At 40.3% G+C, this 16,481-nt stretch overlaps 1 protein-coding gene across 3 annotated transcripts in view; it reads left to right on the plus strand.

The window, feature by feature from the left end:
• Positions 1–15,251, plus strand: part of Klhl23 (kelch like family member 23) — a 37,121-nt gene extending 21,870 nt beyond the window's left edge. For 2 of the 3 annotated variants that reach the window (XM_077802743.1, XM_026389535.2), the window contains 3 exons: positions 1,890–3,104; positions 6,764–6,916; positions 14,223–15,251. In XM_077802743.1, coding sequence (XP_077658869.1) covers positions 1,892–3,104; positions 6,764–6,916; positions 14,223–14,533 — 1,677 coding nt within the window. In that variant the 5' untranslated portion in view covers positions 1,890–1,891 and the 3' untranslated portion in view covers positions 14,534–15,251. Of the gene's footprint in view, positions 1–625; positions 961–1,889; positions 3,105–6,763; positions 6,917–14,222 lie in introns of those variants that run through there. The other variant, XM_026389536.2, reaches the window with a different exon arrangement.
• The last annotated feature ends 1,230 nt before the right edge of the window (positions 15,252–16,481 follow it).

Raw genomic sequence — 16,481 nt, forward strand, 5'->3', positions numbered from 1 at the left:
GGAGCCGTGGACCACCACTTCAAAGCTCTATTACCAGTTCCCAGCCCTATCAGGTAGGTGCTGAAAGGCACTTAATAAAATCTTGCTAATGAGCGAATTAATGATAAATGAAAATATTTCGTATTGGTTTTTGTTGGAACAGAAAACGAACTTTTCTGGTGCAGCACACGGACATCCTTATGTGAACAGTCTGGCTGTCACAAGAAAGTCTGCCGGTTGCTCCTTCTAGCTCCTTGGGCTGTAATACAGCCGCTGGAATCCTTGCAAAGGGACTTAGCCTTGGCCCTGGACGCCCGGAGTTTTTCTCAAAGCCTCCAGGTTAACCCTTGATGTACCCTTCCGTCCGCCATGGCTCCCTCCTGAGCGCTCCGCTCCTGGTGGGATGGCGTTTGTGGGAAAGGGCGGCTACTTCTGGCAATCTGAAGACAACCCCAATTTGAAACCTTCAGTTTGGTCCGGTGTTCTCCGCACTTTCCCTCTCACTCCCCCTCTCCCCTCCGTGAGGGCCTAGGCTGATGAGGGAGGGAAAACACGCACACACTTAGACGGTCTTCGTTCGGGACTCGCTCGGTTTATCTAAGAGGACGCTCGAGAGTGCGAGAGGCGGAGAGAGCCCGGAGAGGGGCCAGCCAGCGGCGCGGGCGGCCTCCTCTGAGAAGCCGTCCCACCTGCTGCGGGGGAACCCGCGGGGAGGCGCCGCCCCGCCCCGCTCGCTGCGCTGCCAGGCGACGGGGGAGTTCCCGCGTGTGGCCCCGCGCCCAGGCTGCGCGGGGGGCTGTTCGAGTGGAGGCGGGGGAGCAGCCGGGGCACCAAAATAGGAGCCGCTTGTGGGCTGGAGCTGCACTAGCAGGCAGCCTCCGCTGCGCTGCTTCCAAAGATGGTCAGAGGGTCCGGAGGCGCCCCCGCCCCCGCTCGCCGCTAGCCCGGGGCCACCACCGCGTCCCGGAGCTGCCAGCGGAGGTAAGTGCGGTGCGGTGCGGTGCGGTGCGGACCCACCGTCCGAGCCCGACAGGCGGGAGCGAGTGGGGCCGGGAGCCGGGGAGCGAGGCCGCGCGGTTTTTTAAGCCGCCCGCGGCGGCGGGGCGCAGACAATGGCCGCGCGAGTCCGGGCCGGGCCGAGCGCGGTGCGTGGGGCTGCCCGAGGCGCCTTCCCACACCTGTGCGCAGTGCGGGACATCGGGATGCGGGCACCAGTCCGCTGGCGGCGCTTGGCGCTTGGCGCCTCGGAGTTGAGTCCCCGCGCCAGGCCCCGGGGCGGGGCGGTCTCCAGGCGGGAACGTGGGCCCCGGGGCCCAGGCGCCAGGCGCGCGGAAACCCCTGCGGCGGGCGCCGGGAAGGGGCGCAGGCTGGAGGCTCTGCCCCCGGGCCGTGCCGCTTTCCTTCTGTCTTTCCCTAAGCAAAAAAACTCAGGATTTCCCTTTTCTTAGATTTCGTTTCCTCTCACATCCCTTCTGTGGCATCTCGATGTGATTTGAAAGGGAGACGGCGCTAGGGAAAAAGGTTGAATTGGGACCGGGCCGAGCCGAGTCGGCCAAGGTCCGGAGGCGAATGAAGTGACGGTCGGACACCTAGTGTGTGTGATCTCCCTAGGGACCGCCAGCCTCAAACAGATTGCAAGCGTGAATGGGGTAGTAAATCAGTATTTCTTCCCAAATGAACTAAAGAATCCGGGGACCTCATTTCCGGCTCCAAGCTACCCTGAATTTAAATGGACCACCATATAAATTATGAAACAGTCCATCCACCTTTTGCATATGTTACTTAGAGATGCTGAACTTAGTCTAGATTTGGAGTAGGATATCCGATACTAATTCAATTCTAGTGATTGTAATAGCATTGATTATTTGTGCAAAATGAAAACATGTTTATTATTTCATGTTTTTTTGCAGCCATGGCTCTAAAAGGACAAGAAGATTATATTTATCTTTTCAAGGATTCAACTCATCCAGTGGATTTTCTGGATGCATTCAGAACATTTTACTTGGATGGATTATTTACTGATATTACGCTTCAGTGCCCTTCAGGCATAATCTTTCATTGTCACCGAGCTGTTTTAGCTGCTTGCAGCAATTATTTTAAGGCAATGTTCACAGCTGACATGAAAGAAAAATTTAAAAATAAAATAAAACTCTCTGGCATCCACCATGATATTCTGGAAGGCCTTGTAAATTATGCATACACTTCCCAAATTGAAATAACTAAAAGAAATGTTCAAAGCCTGCTTGAGGCAGCAGATCTGCTACAGTTCCTTTCAGTAAAGAAGGCTTGTGAGCAGTTTTTGGTAAGGCACCTGGATATTGATAACTGTATTGGAATGCACTCCTTTGCAGAATTTCATGTGTGTCCAGAACTAGAGAAAGAATCTCGAAGAATTCTGTGTTCCAGGTTTAAGGAAGTATGGCAACAAGAAGAATTTCTGGAAATCAGCCTTGAAAAGTTTCTATTTATCTTGTCCAGAAAGAATCTCAGTGTTTGGAAAGAAGAAGCTATCATAGAGCCAGTTATTAAGTGGACTGCTCATGACGTAGAAAACCGAATTGAATGCCTATATAATCTACTAAGCTATATCAACATAGATATAGATCCAGTGTATTTAAAGACAGCATTAGGCCTTCAGAGAAGCTGCCTACTAACAGAAAATAAGATACGTTCTCTTATATACAATGCCTTGAATCCCATGCATAAAGAGATTTCTCAGAGGTCTACAGCCACAATGTATATTATTGGAGGCTATTACTGGCATCCTTTATCAGAGGTGCATATATGGGATCCTTTGACAAATGTTTGGATTCAAGGGGCAGAAATACCAGATTATACCAGGGAGAGCTACGGTGTTACAAGTTTGGGACCCAACATTTATGTAACTGGAGGCTACAGGACAGATAACATAGAAGCTCTTGATACAGTGTGGATCTATAACAGTGAAGGTGATGAATGGACAGAAGGTTTGCCAATGCTCAATGCTAGGTATTACCACTGTGCAGTCACTTTGGGTGGCTGTGTCTATGCTCTAGGTGGTTACAGAAAAGGGGCACCAGCAGAAGAGGCGGAGTTCTATGACCCACTAAAAGAGAAATGGATTCCTATTGCAAACATGATTAAAGGTAAATGTGAATATTGTTTATCCTATATTTTTTTAGGTACTTGGGATTAGGCCAGAAGTCATTTCTCTTTCAAGTAATTTTAAAAAGATTATCACTTTGGGTGGGGCAACGTGGCATATCCTGTAATCCCCACAGCTTTGGAGGCATCATGAGTTCAGAGCCAACAGCGAGGCACTAAGCAACTTAGTGAGACCCTGTCTCTAAATAAAATACAAAATAGGGCTGGGGATGTGGCTCAGTGGTCGAATGTCCCTGAGTTCAATCCCCGGTACTAAAAAAAAAAAAAAAAAAATTATCACTTTGGGATGTTCTCCAAGAACTACAGTGGATTATACAGATAATGTTGCACAGAATGTTCCAGATGAAAACATAGCCCCCAACTTGTCTGGAATTCATGCTACTCAGGCTAGAAAAGAAATATCAGGGAATAGAAATATAAGGAAACGTATAGCCATTTTACTAACTCTACATCTTTTCTCTAGATCTTTCTTCAAGTCTTAAGAATTTATATCTAAGTTGAAGGCTAAATGAAGAGACAGACCTGAGTAGTTTTATTGATTTGTCTTTTAAAAATTTTTTTTTGTAGTTCTGTATGGACAGCATACCTTTATTTTATTTATTTTTATGCAATGTTAAGGATCAAACCCAGTGCCTCACACATGCTAGTTAAGCACTCTATCACTGAGCTACAGCCCCAGTCTTATTGAATTGTCTTTTTTTAGTTGACCTTGAAATCAAACACTTTTCAGTTCTGTGTTTTAATGTTCAACTTTTTTATTCTCTCAAAAAATACTGATAATTTCTTAAAAGGCCCTTCCTTAAAACCTCAGAAGGTTTGTGCCCTATAGGATGTAACTAGTATATTCTCCTAGTTTGATGCAGGCTTGTCTCAGAATAAAAGAAAGTAGCAGAGGGCTGGGGGTATAGCTTAGTGGCAGAGCACTTTCCTAGTGTGGGTGAGGACCTGGGTTCAATTCCCAGTACTCAAAAAAAAAAAAAAAGGGGGGGGGGAGAGTGAAATTCAGCACACTCCTCTTCATGTGGCCCACAGAGCCAAGTACACTACTGGGTCTCAGTATCTGTCAGATAAATTGTATTTTCGGGTGTGTTTGGGAGTGTATTAGCTCTACTTCTCTCCCACTGGGGGAGAAAAGTTAAATTGAAATCTTATTTCATAATACATTTATTCTTTATTCATTGGTTCTCGGGAGTTATCCAAAAACATCTGGTAGGTTGTTACTAAGTTTGTGACATTTTGTTCCAAATGTTTCTTCCCAGGCCTTTCTGTTTCTTTTTTGACACTAGTGAGGGTATGGGAATATGACCTGGTCTGGAAATCTGACCTTGTATGATCCTTGGATGACAAGCAGGAAGCCTGAGAGCAGAATGATCTTGTGATCAGGCACACTGCTTCTGAAGCTAAATTGCCTGGGTCTAAACCTGGACTTTCCACTCACTGGTGAGGCTCTGGCAAATTGTTCGGTTTCTCTCTGCCCTGGTTTTGCCATCTGTATGATATCATCTTAGGATATCATCTTAGCTTGGGGGTCTTTGAGAGGATTAAATGAATTGATATTTGAGAAGCGCCTAGAACAGTGTCTGGTGCAAATTGACCCTCAGTAAATGTTATGCCTGCTTATCATGAATGTCATTATGGAAGAATATATTTTGACAGGGCAAAAATAACTTTTGCATGAAATCAGGACCAGGTATGCCCACAGGTGCAGCAATAGCTCATAGGATGGGAGAAGCTAGCTTAAATGTGTTGCAATCAGCTGCTGATTTTTGGCTTTGCCTAAGCTTGAGCATCACTTAATGATATGAGTGTGGTTCTGAATGTCCTGCCTCCTCTCTTACAAAAGAAACAAGAAACTTTCCACATATTTTAGTGGCAATTGTAAACCCAAAGCTGAAATCCAAATATTTCAGCTTCTATTTTTTAATGATGAAATAACAATTTTAAGAATTGTATACTTGGACTGTATTGAGTTAGTGGTGGAAGTTTATATTATATTACCTTACTGAAATTTTTAAAAATTGTATTTGAAACAGTGTTTGCTGAGAGGACAATGCTGCAGTAAATTATTTACTATTAAAAAAAGCCATATGTGTTTTTTTTTTCTTGGCCTTGAGTGGAATGGGAGACCCAGTGCCCCCAAATCATCCCCACCTGCCAGATGGGTCTGAAATTTTAGAGATTTATTTTTTCAACTTGAAGTTTTTATTCTTGTTTATATTCATTCAACCCAGAGCAGGGTAACACTCACCCACTTATATGCAGTTTTGACAGATTCTGTTCTGATGAGTAGATTCATACTAAAATTTTAGTTTTCCATATTTCTATGGGAAGGATAACATTATTTTTCCCAGATTATTTTATAGTCATGGAGTAAACTAGCAGCTTCCCCTGAATGAGAGCTTAATTTGGGTCAGGATAAATTTCAAATTCATTTACTTTTTTGGTTTAGGGATGTGAAATACAGAGAAGAAATAAACATTTGGTTATGTAGGAACTCCTAAGTCTTTCTTTTTCATCATAACTACCCTGTTTATAAGCCTACTTTCATTTTGAAGTAGAAATGAACAAGGAGATTAAACTGTACTTGGTACATAACAGTGCTAGTTAAAAGTTGGTTAGAAGATTAAACTGACATTTGCAACTGCAATGGGCCTCATCATCTTTATTCCTCTTTTCTTCCCCCAACTGAACCAGTTACCTCCTCCTCCTAACCTGTGTGTGTGTGGTGAGCAGGGAGTACTGTGAATTGAACTCCAGGAGAACCACTCGGGATTGAACTACTGAGTCCATTTTATTTTTTATTTTGAGACAGGGTCTCACTAAGTTGTTGAGGCTGGCCTCAAACTTGTAATTTTCCCGCCTCAGCCTGCCAAGTTGCTGGGAGTACAGTAATATGGCAGTACACCTCACTTCTCCATACTTTTCTGTGATATTAAGGACTCCTAGTTTTCCCGGTTCAGGATCTCATAATCAGCGTGCTTTGTCTTGGACTCAAGGCCAGTGTGTCTGACCTGTCTCTTGCCTCCAACTCTAAGCCCCCTTTTAAATCAGGGCCTCAGTACTTCTCACCTGGATCAGCACCTACATCTTTCTGACTTCTGTCTTCCTTTTTAGTCCCTCCTGTCCTCTGTTTAAAAAGCTTACATCAGGGTGCTTTGCCTGTGGCTTCAACTCACAATGCCAGCCATAATTCCCATGTGACAACCCTTGAAGTATCACCTGTCATAGTCAAACTGGGCTATTTGACATGCCTAGTAAGCCTTTATGCTTGGAATGGCTTCTTCTCACCTCTGCTTGCCAAAGCCCTACTTACCAAAGCCAAGGTCAAATGCCACTACCTCCTGCTATGGTTTTCTTAGTCAAAAGCAATGTCTCCTTGCTCTCACATTCACATTAGTTTGTCTCTTTTTTATGGCATCTTTACCATTTCATAACTATGTTCTAATTATTTATCTCATCCTCTCTTAAAGAGCATAGGAGCCTTCCTATTTCATTTTTTTTATCCCTCATAGCAACTAGCACATTGCCCTGCATCTGTCATTAGTAATAGCAAAATAAATAAATAAATAAATTTACTCGGTATTTATTGCAAAAGGGGATGAACAATTGATCTAAAGGTTTGATTTTAATTGACACACAGGTGTGGGAAATGCTACTGCCTGTGTCTTACATGAAGTCATCTATGTCATTGGAGGCCACTGTGGCTACAGAGGAAGCTGTACCTATGACAAGGTTCAGAGCTACAATTCAGATATCAATGAATGGAGCCTCATCACCTCCAGTCCACACCCAGGTAACAAAGTACTGTCTTCAAATAGTGCATGTCCTGATGCAGTTTATCAGCAAAAGGGATGGCTAAGAGTGGGCTAGAAATAGAAAGTGCCAATTTTATCATACACTACACATGGGTATAATTTTAAAGCACAAAGAATTCATAATCCATCTAACAGTAGTCATGATTATATCCTGATTAAATCACATCTAAAAATATTTTCCTTGATGTATTTATATAACACATTTTAAGGCTGTGTGGTTGAAAGTGGTAGGTTTCTTTTTAATTTACTTACATTCTTTCTTGTGTTTCTTTTCTTTGTTACATGCTTTTGTTTATTTATTACATGCAGTATATAAAGCATACTTTTTATAGACAATTAAAAAGCATTAGTTTGTCCATCAGATAGTCAAAAAGATTAAAGTTCAGCAAGAGATTGTTGTTATCCTCTTTTTAAAGCATGTCCTTTCTGGGTTTCAGTTACTGTTCAGCACTCATTCCTGTGATATGCAGCGTGTCTGCCATAAGGAATGGCCTGCCTTCTGTGATGGCTTTTTTTTTAAAATATGTGTATATATTTTTAATTGTAGTTGGACACAATATCTTTATTTTATTTATTTATTTTTATGTGGTGCTGAGGATCGAACCCAATGCCTCGCACGTGGTAGGTGAGCACTCTACTGCTGAGCCACACCCACAGCCCCTCTATGATGCTTTTAATCTTTGACCGTTTTGTAAAAGAGCTCAGGAGGAGCATGATTTTAGCTGGGCTGGGAGCACAGCTCATTGGCAGAACACATGCTGAGCATTGTGAGGCCCTGGGTTCAATGCCCAGCCCCAGAAATAACAAATTTTAGCCTATTCTAGTAGTATTATGTGTTTAAATTTTTTTCATTAGGCAAAATTCATATCACATTACCATATTACTTTGAATCATTTTCCATAGAGCATCAGGCTTTCATGTGGATTGCTAGAGAGAACAATTAAAATCTACAAGCTTGAATCATCTGAGAATAAGAGTAAATAGCTAATCCTCTTGAGTACATACTATAGATCAGATACTGGCTAAGCATCTTATTTGTAATATTATCTTAAATTCTCATTGTGATTCTATGAGTAGGTATCATTTATCACTATTTTACATATTTGGAAATGGCATTTTAGAATGAATAAGTAGCTTGGCCAGAGTCAAATTTGAAATTGGTGGGCCTGAATACACTTGATGATCTAATTCCATAACCTGTTTCATAATCGATAAGAGAGCAGATTCTCGATTTCTACCTGTACAACTACTTCCACTGCACACATTAAATGTCTCATCTCATGGTTCAGGTGGAGCACACCTAAATCTGGTACTGCAGCTCCATATGCTGCAGGTTGTACTACGAAGAAACTGCAGCTGTAGGATGCCCTGGCTCTGAAGACATCATGGAATATGTAGACTTCTATCTTCTAGCAGTTCAGATTCATCATCCTAGGCTCACCACCATTTTTCTTTCCTTCTTTCTTCTCTCTCTCTCCTTCCTCCCTCCCTCTCTTTCTTTCTTTCTGTAGTACTGGTAATTTAACCCAGGAGTCCTTTACCACTGAGCTACATTCTCTCCCAGCCCCTTCTTAAAAATTTATTTATTATTTTGAGACAAGTTGCCAAGGCTGGCCTCCAACTTTCTAACCTCCTGCTTCAGACTCCTAAGATACTGAGATTATAGGCATATGCCACCACATCCAGTTCCCCACCACTTTGTTTTCCTGGTATGACCAATAAAATTATGAAAATTAAAAGTAATAGATTACATTGAATTATAGCTAATACTTCCATACTCAGTAAAATGTGCCAGGCACTTAACTGTTCCAATAATTTTATATGTATTAATCTGTTTGTATTTATCAGCCTCACGTTACTATAATGAAATACCTAATCAACTTGTAAGAAAAAAGGTTTACTTAGCCCATAGTGTAGAGGTTCAAATCCTAGATTGGGTAGCCCATTGATTTGTCCTCTGATGAGAGCAATGGAATGACAATGGCAGGACTAGCCAGGGTTCCAAAATCCCTTACAGGGGCATGACTCCATTGAGCTGACGACCTTCATAAAACCCAACTTTTTAAAGGTCCACAGTACCTTGCACTGTGTCCACCCTGCAGACCAAGTCTGTATATATAGTTCTTTGGGGGAATACTACCCATATTCAAACCATTGTACTATTTAAACCTCACAATAATCTTGTGAGCTAGATAGGCATTGTTATTTCACAGGCCACTGAGGCACAGAGACATTGCCCCAGTTAGCCAAGTAATGCTTGTTAGAGGTGAAGTTCAGTCCAGCAGTTTAGCTTGTAACCCATGTACTGTACTTAAGTATTATCTCATTTGAACCTCATAACAAGTTGCATATAGTCTGTTAGCCACTTGAAAAAGAGTCAAAGGCTGTGTGACTTAAACCTAGTATTAGAAGCCATGGAAAAATTTCAATCCAAAATTATTAAATTACATTTTGTAAATCACTAGGAACATAGAATTCCTCCTGTAACATTTTAGTGCACATTGAACCCTTTCCTGATAAAATGTAAAAAACCAGATATCAAAAATTGGCACTTTGCATGATACGTTCTGTTTGGCATTCACGGTGCTTAAAAATATTTTTGAACTGGCTTATTACCAGAATTTAAAATTTAAATTTATATAAAAATCATGATTTCTGGCCTTTAGAAAAATTGGAAGATCTGACAACTGGACAGTGCTCTTTCCTGGCAGTAATCGCTGGAGCTGGGCAATAGCTGTTCTTGTTAGTTGAGGCTTGTGTTCTCCATTTCATCCCAGTCCCTCCACTTCTGGTCACATCTCAGACCCAGGAGGCCTATGCTGTTGCTTTTTTCTTAGCCCACACATGCTTCATCAGTTAGTCCTGTAAGCTCTTGAAGGCATTTGCATCTGCATCCATTGAATTATGGCAAGGTATGCCTCTTACACGCACTCCAGGAACACCTCCAAGGAAGGTAAAGTGTCCGTTTTGAGCTTGCCATATGTAGAGACATTGCCTAGATGGGGAGGAAATGACTACTACTGTTATTTTTAAAAGGTAATATAAATGTTATCTTTTATCTTAATCCCTTTAATGAGTTAATTTTGTATAATTGAAAAACTTGGGACCATAACTTCATTAAATTCAGGATAACATTGAGACCCTCCATTGGGAAAGGTAGAATTCTAATAGTTATGTAAAACTCAGAGATGATTAAGTACTAATCTCTACTGCCAAAGGAACTCAGAATCTAGTAGCAAGTAAACATTTAACAGTAATACAGGATAATCTTTAGCAAGTTCTATACAAAGAAGTGCTATTGAAATTGAGAACTTGAGTCTAATTAAGGGAAATCTGGCAATCTGCAACTGCTCCCCAGGGGTAGGTATTTCTTTTTTTTTTTTTTTAATATTTAGTTTTAGGTGGACACAATATCTTTATTTTTATGTGGTGCTGAGGATCGAACCCAGTGCCTTACACATGCTAGGTGAGTGCTCCACCACTAAGCCACAACCCCCCCCAACCCCCTCCCATAGGTATTTTTAAGTTATGCCTTACAAAATGGCCACTATTAAGGATGGTAGTTTCTGAGGAACTTCCCCCACTCTTACTGTCCTGCAGGATGTCAGTTGAGTGAAAGAAGGCCAAAGGGAAAGTTTCAGGTGTATTCCATTACTTGGGAGTAGACAAGAACAAATGGAATGGTGCTGGGAGAACAGAAGACAGGATGGGAGAGTTCAGTTCAGGAGCGTATCTAGAGGGCTTTGAGAGGCAGTTTGGAGAATTCTAAAAATGTAGAACTATCAAAGTATTCAGAGCAAAAGAATGATGTGGTTCTTGGTTATTTGTTTTTTGTGATTCTGGGGATCAAATGCAAAGACTTGTACCTTCTAAACTTGTGCTCTATACTGACATCCTCAGCTCTCATTTTAGGAAGAGAACTCCTTTTAAGATATATTGTGGGGCTGGGGCTATGGCTCAGCAGTAGCACACTTGTCTGGCATGCGTGAGGCACTGGGTTCGATTGTCAGCACCACAGATAAATAAATAAATAAATAGATAGATGTGAATCAACAACTTATTAAAAAAAAGATACATTGGGAGAAAGATAGTGGACAGGGAAATATGATAACATTAATATGTAATAAACCAGGTGAGAAATACTGAAAGTTTGAAGAAATGGTAGGCAGAAAAGAGGGGCAAATATGAGGATTGTTAGAGATTCAACAGCTGATTGCTTCCTTGGATGACTGGATCTGGAGAGAAAAAGAGTTGACAGTGATCTCAGGGTCTGTGGCCAGTTGCCTGGGAGGATCCAGAGTATCAATGGAGGAGCCAATAGAGAGGGAGAAGAGGGGAGATGGTGAGCTCTATTGGCAGTGTAGGGTTGTAGAGCTAGTTGGATAACTCAGAAGGACTGTCCAGCAATGGGGGTGGGGAGGGGAGATGTGTATTTGCACATCTTCCTCGTAAAAGGAAGGATATGGCTGGATGTTGAGATCTGGGAATTGTTTGCTTGGATGATTCCAGTGGATGTGAGCATGAATGAGGTGCCTCACAGGGCAGGACCAATAAGATAGCTATGGGCAGAATTTTGGGAAGTAGCTTTGAATTAGGGGATGATCTGAGAAAGAAGGCATGAAAAACAGGAAGAAAGAAGCAATACATAACAAAGAAGAAGCACCTGTGGGCAGAGAGTTCTCTCCTGGCTTTGCCATTTATTGACCCTCCTAACCTTGAACAAGTAGCTCAGGATTTTGGCCTTACTTTCCAGTAAAATTAGGAAGTTAGGCTCCATCAGCTTTACAGATCCTTTCAGTGAGAACAGTCTTAGGAAAAAAATTTAAACCAATTCAATTGGATGTTGTGGTTGTCTCTGATTCCCTGTGTCCTTTTGTTCATATCACTCAATTAACACTGGATACATACTGCCATGTATTTATGGGTAATATTTGTGCCCAAACACTTGGAACCATTACAGATGGTGTCATTTCCATGCTTGATTTGAAATTGTTCACTCATTTATTCACTCATCCATTTATCTTAATAGATAGTTGCTGAATATTTCCTATATTCTGTGTCAGGAGCACTCCTTTGGCCCCAGGAGCTCAGACAAATTGACCAAAAAAAAGGCAGTTATAGCTTAGGAAGAAAAAGTTCCATTGACAATAACAATACTGTGTTGTATTTAGGTAACAGAGAAAAAACTCAGAGGAATCATTTTATTTTAAACATTTTTTACTGTTATGGGAAGATTAAGATACATCTATTAATAAGATTATCAGTTGAGGATTTTTGTGGTAAGCTTGAGTAACTTAAGAAAAGCCTAGTAAACTCACCGTGGAATCACTTATTCCAACTGACCCACCAATTTTCTTTTTCTTTTCTTTTTTTTTTTTTTTTTTTTTTTTTTTTGTACTGGGTATTTAAGCCAGGGGTGCTTTACCACCAGCCCTTTTTATTTTTTTATTTTGAGACAGGGTCTCCCTAAGTTGCTTAAGGCCTTGCTAAGTTCCTAAGGCTGGCCTTGAAATTGCAATCCTAGTGTTTTAGCCTCCCAAGCTGCGGGGATTATAGGTGTGTGTCACCGCACTTGGCCCCCTATCATTAATTTTTATAATCATTCACAATGAAATGATAAATATAATTTATGTAAATAATGTTTCATAGATACTTGAAACAACTAAATCCTCTAAGAATTCTACATGTATTTAATTAGAACAAGTGAGTTTTTAAGAGGTAGAATCATTTTGTTAGATATCAGAAACTTGAACAGTATGTACAAAGAAAACTATCTATCTTCTGAGATATTCCTTAGCCTTCAGAACCTAGACAGCAAGAACTTTACTTATAAGGCATTATCTTCCATTCTGTTGTGTGTGTTTGATTTTTTTTTAGAATTTAACCTTTATTTTATTTATTTGATTTTATGTGGTGCTGAGGATCAAACCCAGTGCCTCACATGTACCAGGAGAGCACTTTACCACTGAGCTACAACCCCAGCCTCATTATCTTCCATTCTTGAAGAAGAACTCATATTTCTATTTGTACATTCTTTCTAAGGAGGGGCTTACCTGTAAGCTTTTCACAGTAGTGTGGGCATGCATTGGAGTGTAAGAGGGTACAAGTTATAATTTTTTCATTGATCGAGCAGACATGTATTGAATCCTTAAAAGTACCAGACACTTGTCCTTCTCCAACTGTGAATGGAGTAGTGGGTAGGACAGATATTCTACACTGCTTGAAAGAGAAGAGACAATGAACAGAAATCATACCAATTGATGAGAAGTACTATGGGGAGAATTAAGATATGATGAAATATAATGGGGGCTATGGTGCACACCTGTAATTCCAGTGACTCAGAAGGCTAAGGTGGGAGGATCAGCCTGCTAAAGCTGGCTTAGCAAGGCCCTCTGCACCTTAGGGAGACCCTGTCTCAAAATAAAAAATAATAAGCTGGGTGTGGTGATCTATGCCTATAATCCCAGAGGCTTGGGAGGCTAAAGCAGGAGGATCACAGTTCAAAGCCAGCAACTTAGTGAGACCATATCTCTAAATATAAATATAAAAAAGGTCTAGGGATGTAGCTCAGTGGTTAAGCTACCTGGGTTTGATCCCATGCAAAAAAAAAAAAAAAAAAGAATGACCCAAGGGATGATGGGTAGAGACGGGAACAGGTCATCTGAATCAGATGGCAGGAATTGGATTTTAAGTTTCTGTTTTAGTCAGCTTTTTTGCTGTTGCCACCAAAAGATCTGACAAGAACAAATTTAGAGGAGAAAAAGTTTATTTGTTGCCCACTGCTTCAGAGGTCTCAGTCTATAAGCAGCTGATTCTATTGCTCTGCCCAAGGTGAAGCAGAACATTATAATAGAAAAGTGTGGTGGAAGAAGGCAGCTCAGGTACCAGGAAGTAGAGTGTTCTGCTCTCCAGAGATAGATTATATACCCCCAAAAGTATACCCCAGTATATGACTCACCTCCTCCAGCCACTCCCTACCTGCCTACAGTTACCACTCAGGTAATCCCTAGCAGGCTGATTAGGCACTGATTAGGTCAAGGCTCTCATAATCCAATCATTTCACCTCTAAGCTCTCTTGAATTGTCTCACACATGAGCTTTTGGGGGACACCTCATCTAAACCATAACAGCTTTAGTGTGCAGTAGTTTGTGTCAGAATCAAAATATCACCAATGCTCTATTTGTGTGTGATAAATTGTACAGGATTATTATGTCACCAAACAATGGTGACTCATTTATTTGTTATTCTAATAAAAAATTGCTCTTTTCTTTTGTCTTTTAAAAGAATATGGATTGTGCTCAGTTCCATTTGAAAATAAGCTCTATCTAGTCGGTGGACAGACTACAATCACGGAGTGCTATGATCCAGAGCAAAATGAATGGAGAGAAATAGCTCCCATGATGGAGAGGAGGATGGAGTGTGGCGCCGTCATCATGAATGGATGTATTTATGTCACTGGAGGATACTCCTACTCGAAGGGAACGTATCTTCAGAGCATTGAGAAATATGATCCAGATCTTAATAAGTGGGAAATAGTGGGTAATCTTCCAAGTGCCATGCGGTCTCATGGGTGTGTTTGTGTGTATAATGTCTGATTAGATCTGCCAGAATTAACCAAGTAATCACTCTTTGGAGGTGTAGTAAAAAGAATGCAGATTTTGGAGTCTCTTACTTGTCATTGTGGTATGGCACGTGATAAGAGATTGGTAAATTTTAATTCCTGATTGTATTCTCAAACCCAGTATTTTATGGTCAAGAAAAAAACTTATGTAAATATACAGATGAATCAGTAGGGTTAACCCCTATAATCTGTGCTTTTCAAAGGTAGTATGGAATATTTGACACTTGGTAAAGAACCTTTACATTGAATCTTTACCTCCTGGTAGCATCAGCACTGGGTGTAGGTAGAAATCATTCTTTATACTGAAATATGTCTTAAGAGCCTATGATATCACAGGTAGTGTATCTTAAGGTTTTTGTTTAGCTGGCAGGAATTTGAAATTTGAAGAGGGAATCTTCTCTACCTCTACAAAATCAACAGGTAAAAAATAATTTCCCTTTAGAATTATTTAGAATGTGGACTGATTTTAGTTTTTTTTCCTCTGTAGTGTATATAATTTATTGTTAGTATTCTTTATTTACTGACTGTCAGAGATATACAAAGTACTGTGCAAAAGATTATAACTGTTCAGAGTTTACAAACTAAAATTAAAAGAAGAGCAAGTCTGAAAATTTGTAGAGAAAATAGTCAAATGTTTGCTGATGCTGAAGGCTATTTTTAATGTTCAGCTTTGATGTCAATTGCTAGTTAAGGGGTCTGTAAGCATGTCGGGAAATCCTTTTTTAAGTATAGATACTTTTCTGCATATAAAGTTGAACTTTAGAACCAGAAAGCGTGTAGATCAGTTGTGATATAGTAGAAAATACATTGAGGAGAAGAAATTTGCATTCATTTTCTAGCTGTCATTAACTAGGTTTTGTGACATAGTCCCTGACCTATGCACACTGGCACTGATGGTTACAGATGTGTCTAGAAACAGATCCCCTTAAGCCTTGAAGCTAGAGAGAAGGCCAGGGTGACTGAAGCCTCCCAGAAACACTTTTGTCCATCTTCCCTTGTGCCTGTAGCAGGGTCCCTCCTATACCTGCCGTAACTTGAGATGAGCTAGGAAGCACCGCTTAAGTTAATTCATAAAAACTTTTAGTTATTTGTGAGACCGTCTATTCCATACACTCCTTTTTTTTAAAGAGACAATAATTGGTTTTCACTTTTAATACTGAAGTTTAAAACTAGTTCTCATTAAAAAAAAAAAACAGACTTTTGGACAGTCACTGTTTAGTTCATTTCAGATGACATTTTACATAGATGCAACCCTTTGGGAATACAATGTGGTACTACATAGCAAGGACCATAAAAATGACTGTATTCCTTGCTCCATAAATTCTATTTACAGATTTTTAAACAAAAGAATTATACAAGAAAAAGTAAATGCATGAAGATATTTGTGTCTGCATTATTTGTAATAGCAAAAATGAGAAAAAAATCTACATGTCAAAGAGACAGCTAATAAAATAATGAAGTATACTGATATAAGTATACTGATATAAAAACAATTATTTGAAAGACTGTAGAAACATGGGCATGTCTATGATGTGATAAGTAAAATAAGCACAATACAAAACAGTATGTACAATCTGTGGCTGTGAAGTCTATGCATGTGGAAGGTAATATGCAAAATAAATTCATTGTGTTACTGTGAGGAGATATGGAATGATTTTTAATTTATTTAAAATTTTTCTTTAGTATTACTTTGCATTTTCAATAAAAATAAATGAATCACTGTCTACATAGTTAAGACTGCTTGAATTTGGGCCAATTGGGTTGAAGGACAGTCTGAATTAGTGAAACAACTTAATTATAGACTATTTCAATCTATAATTGAATTCTGGACCATTTTCTTGCTCTCAAGAACATTTAGTAATTAATGCTTACTAGTAATATGTTGCCCAGTTGTGTTTTAGAGACAGATGAGGACAGTTGCA

This window comes from Urocitellus parryii, chromosome 1 (assembly GCF_045843805.1).
Source record: "Urocitellus parryii isolate mUroPar1 chromosome 1, mUroPar1.hap1, whole genome shotgun sequence".
In the NCBI taxonomy this organism is placed as follows: domain Eukaryota; kingdom Metazoa; phylum Chordata; class Mammalia; order Rodentia; family Sciuridae; genus Urocitellus; species Urocitellus parryii.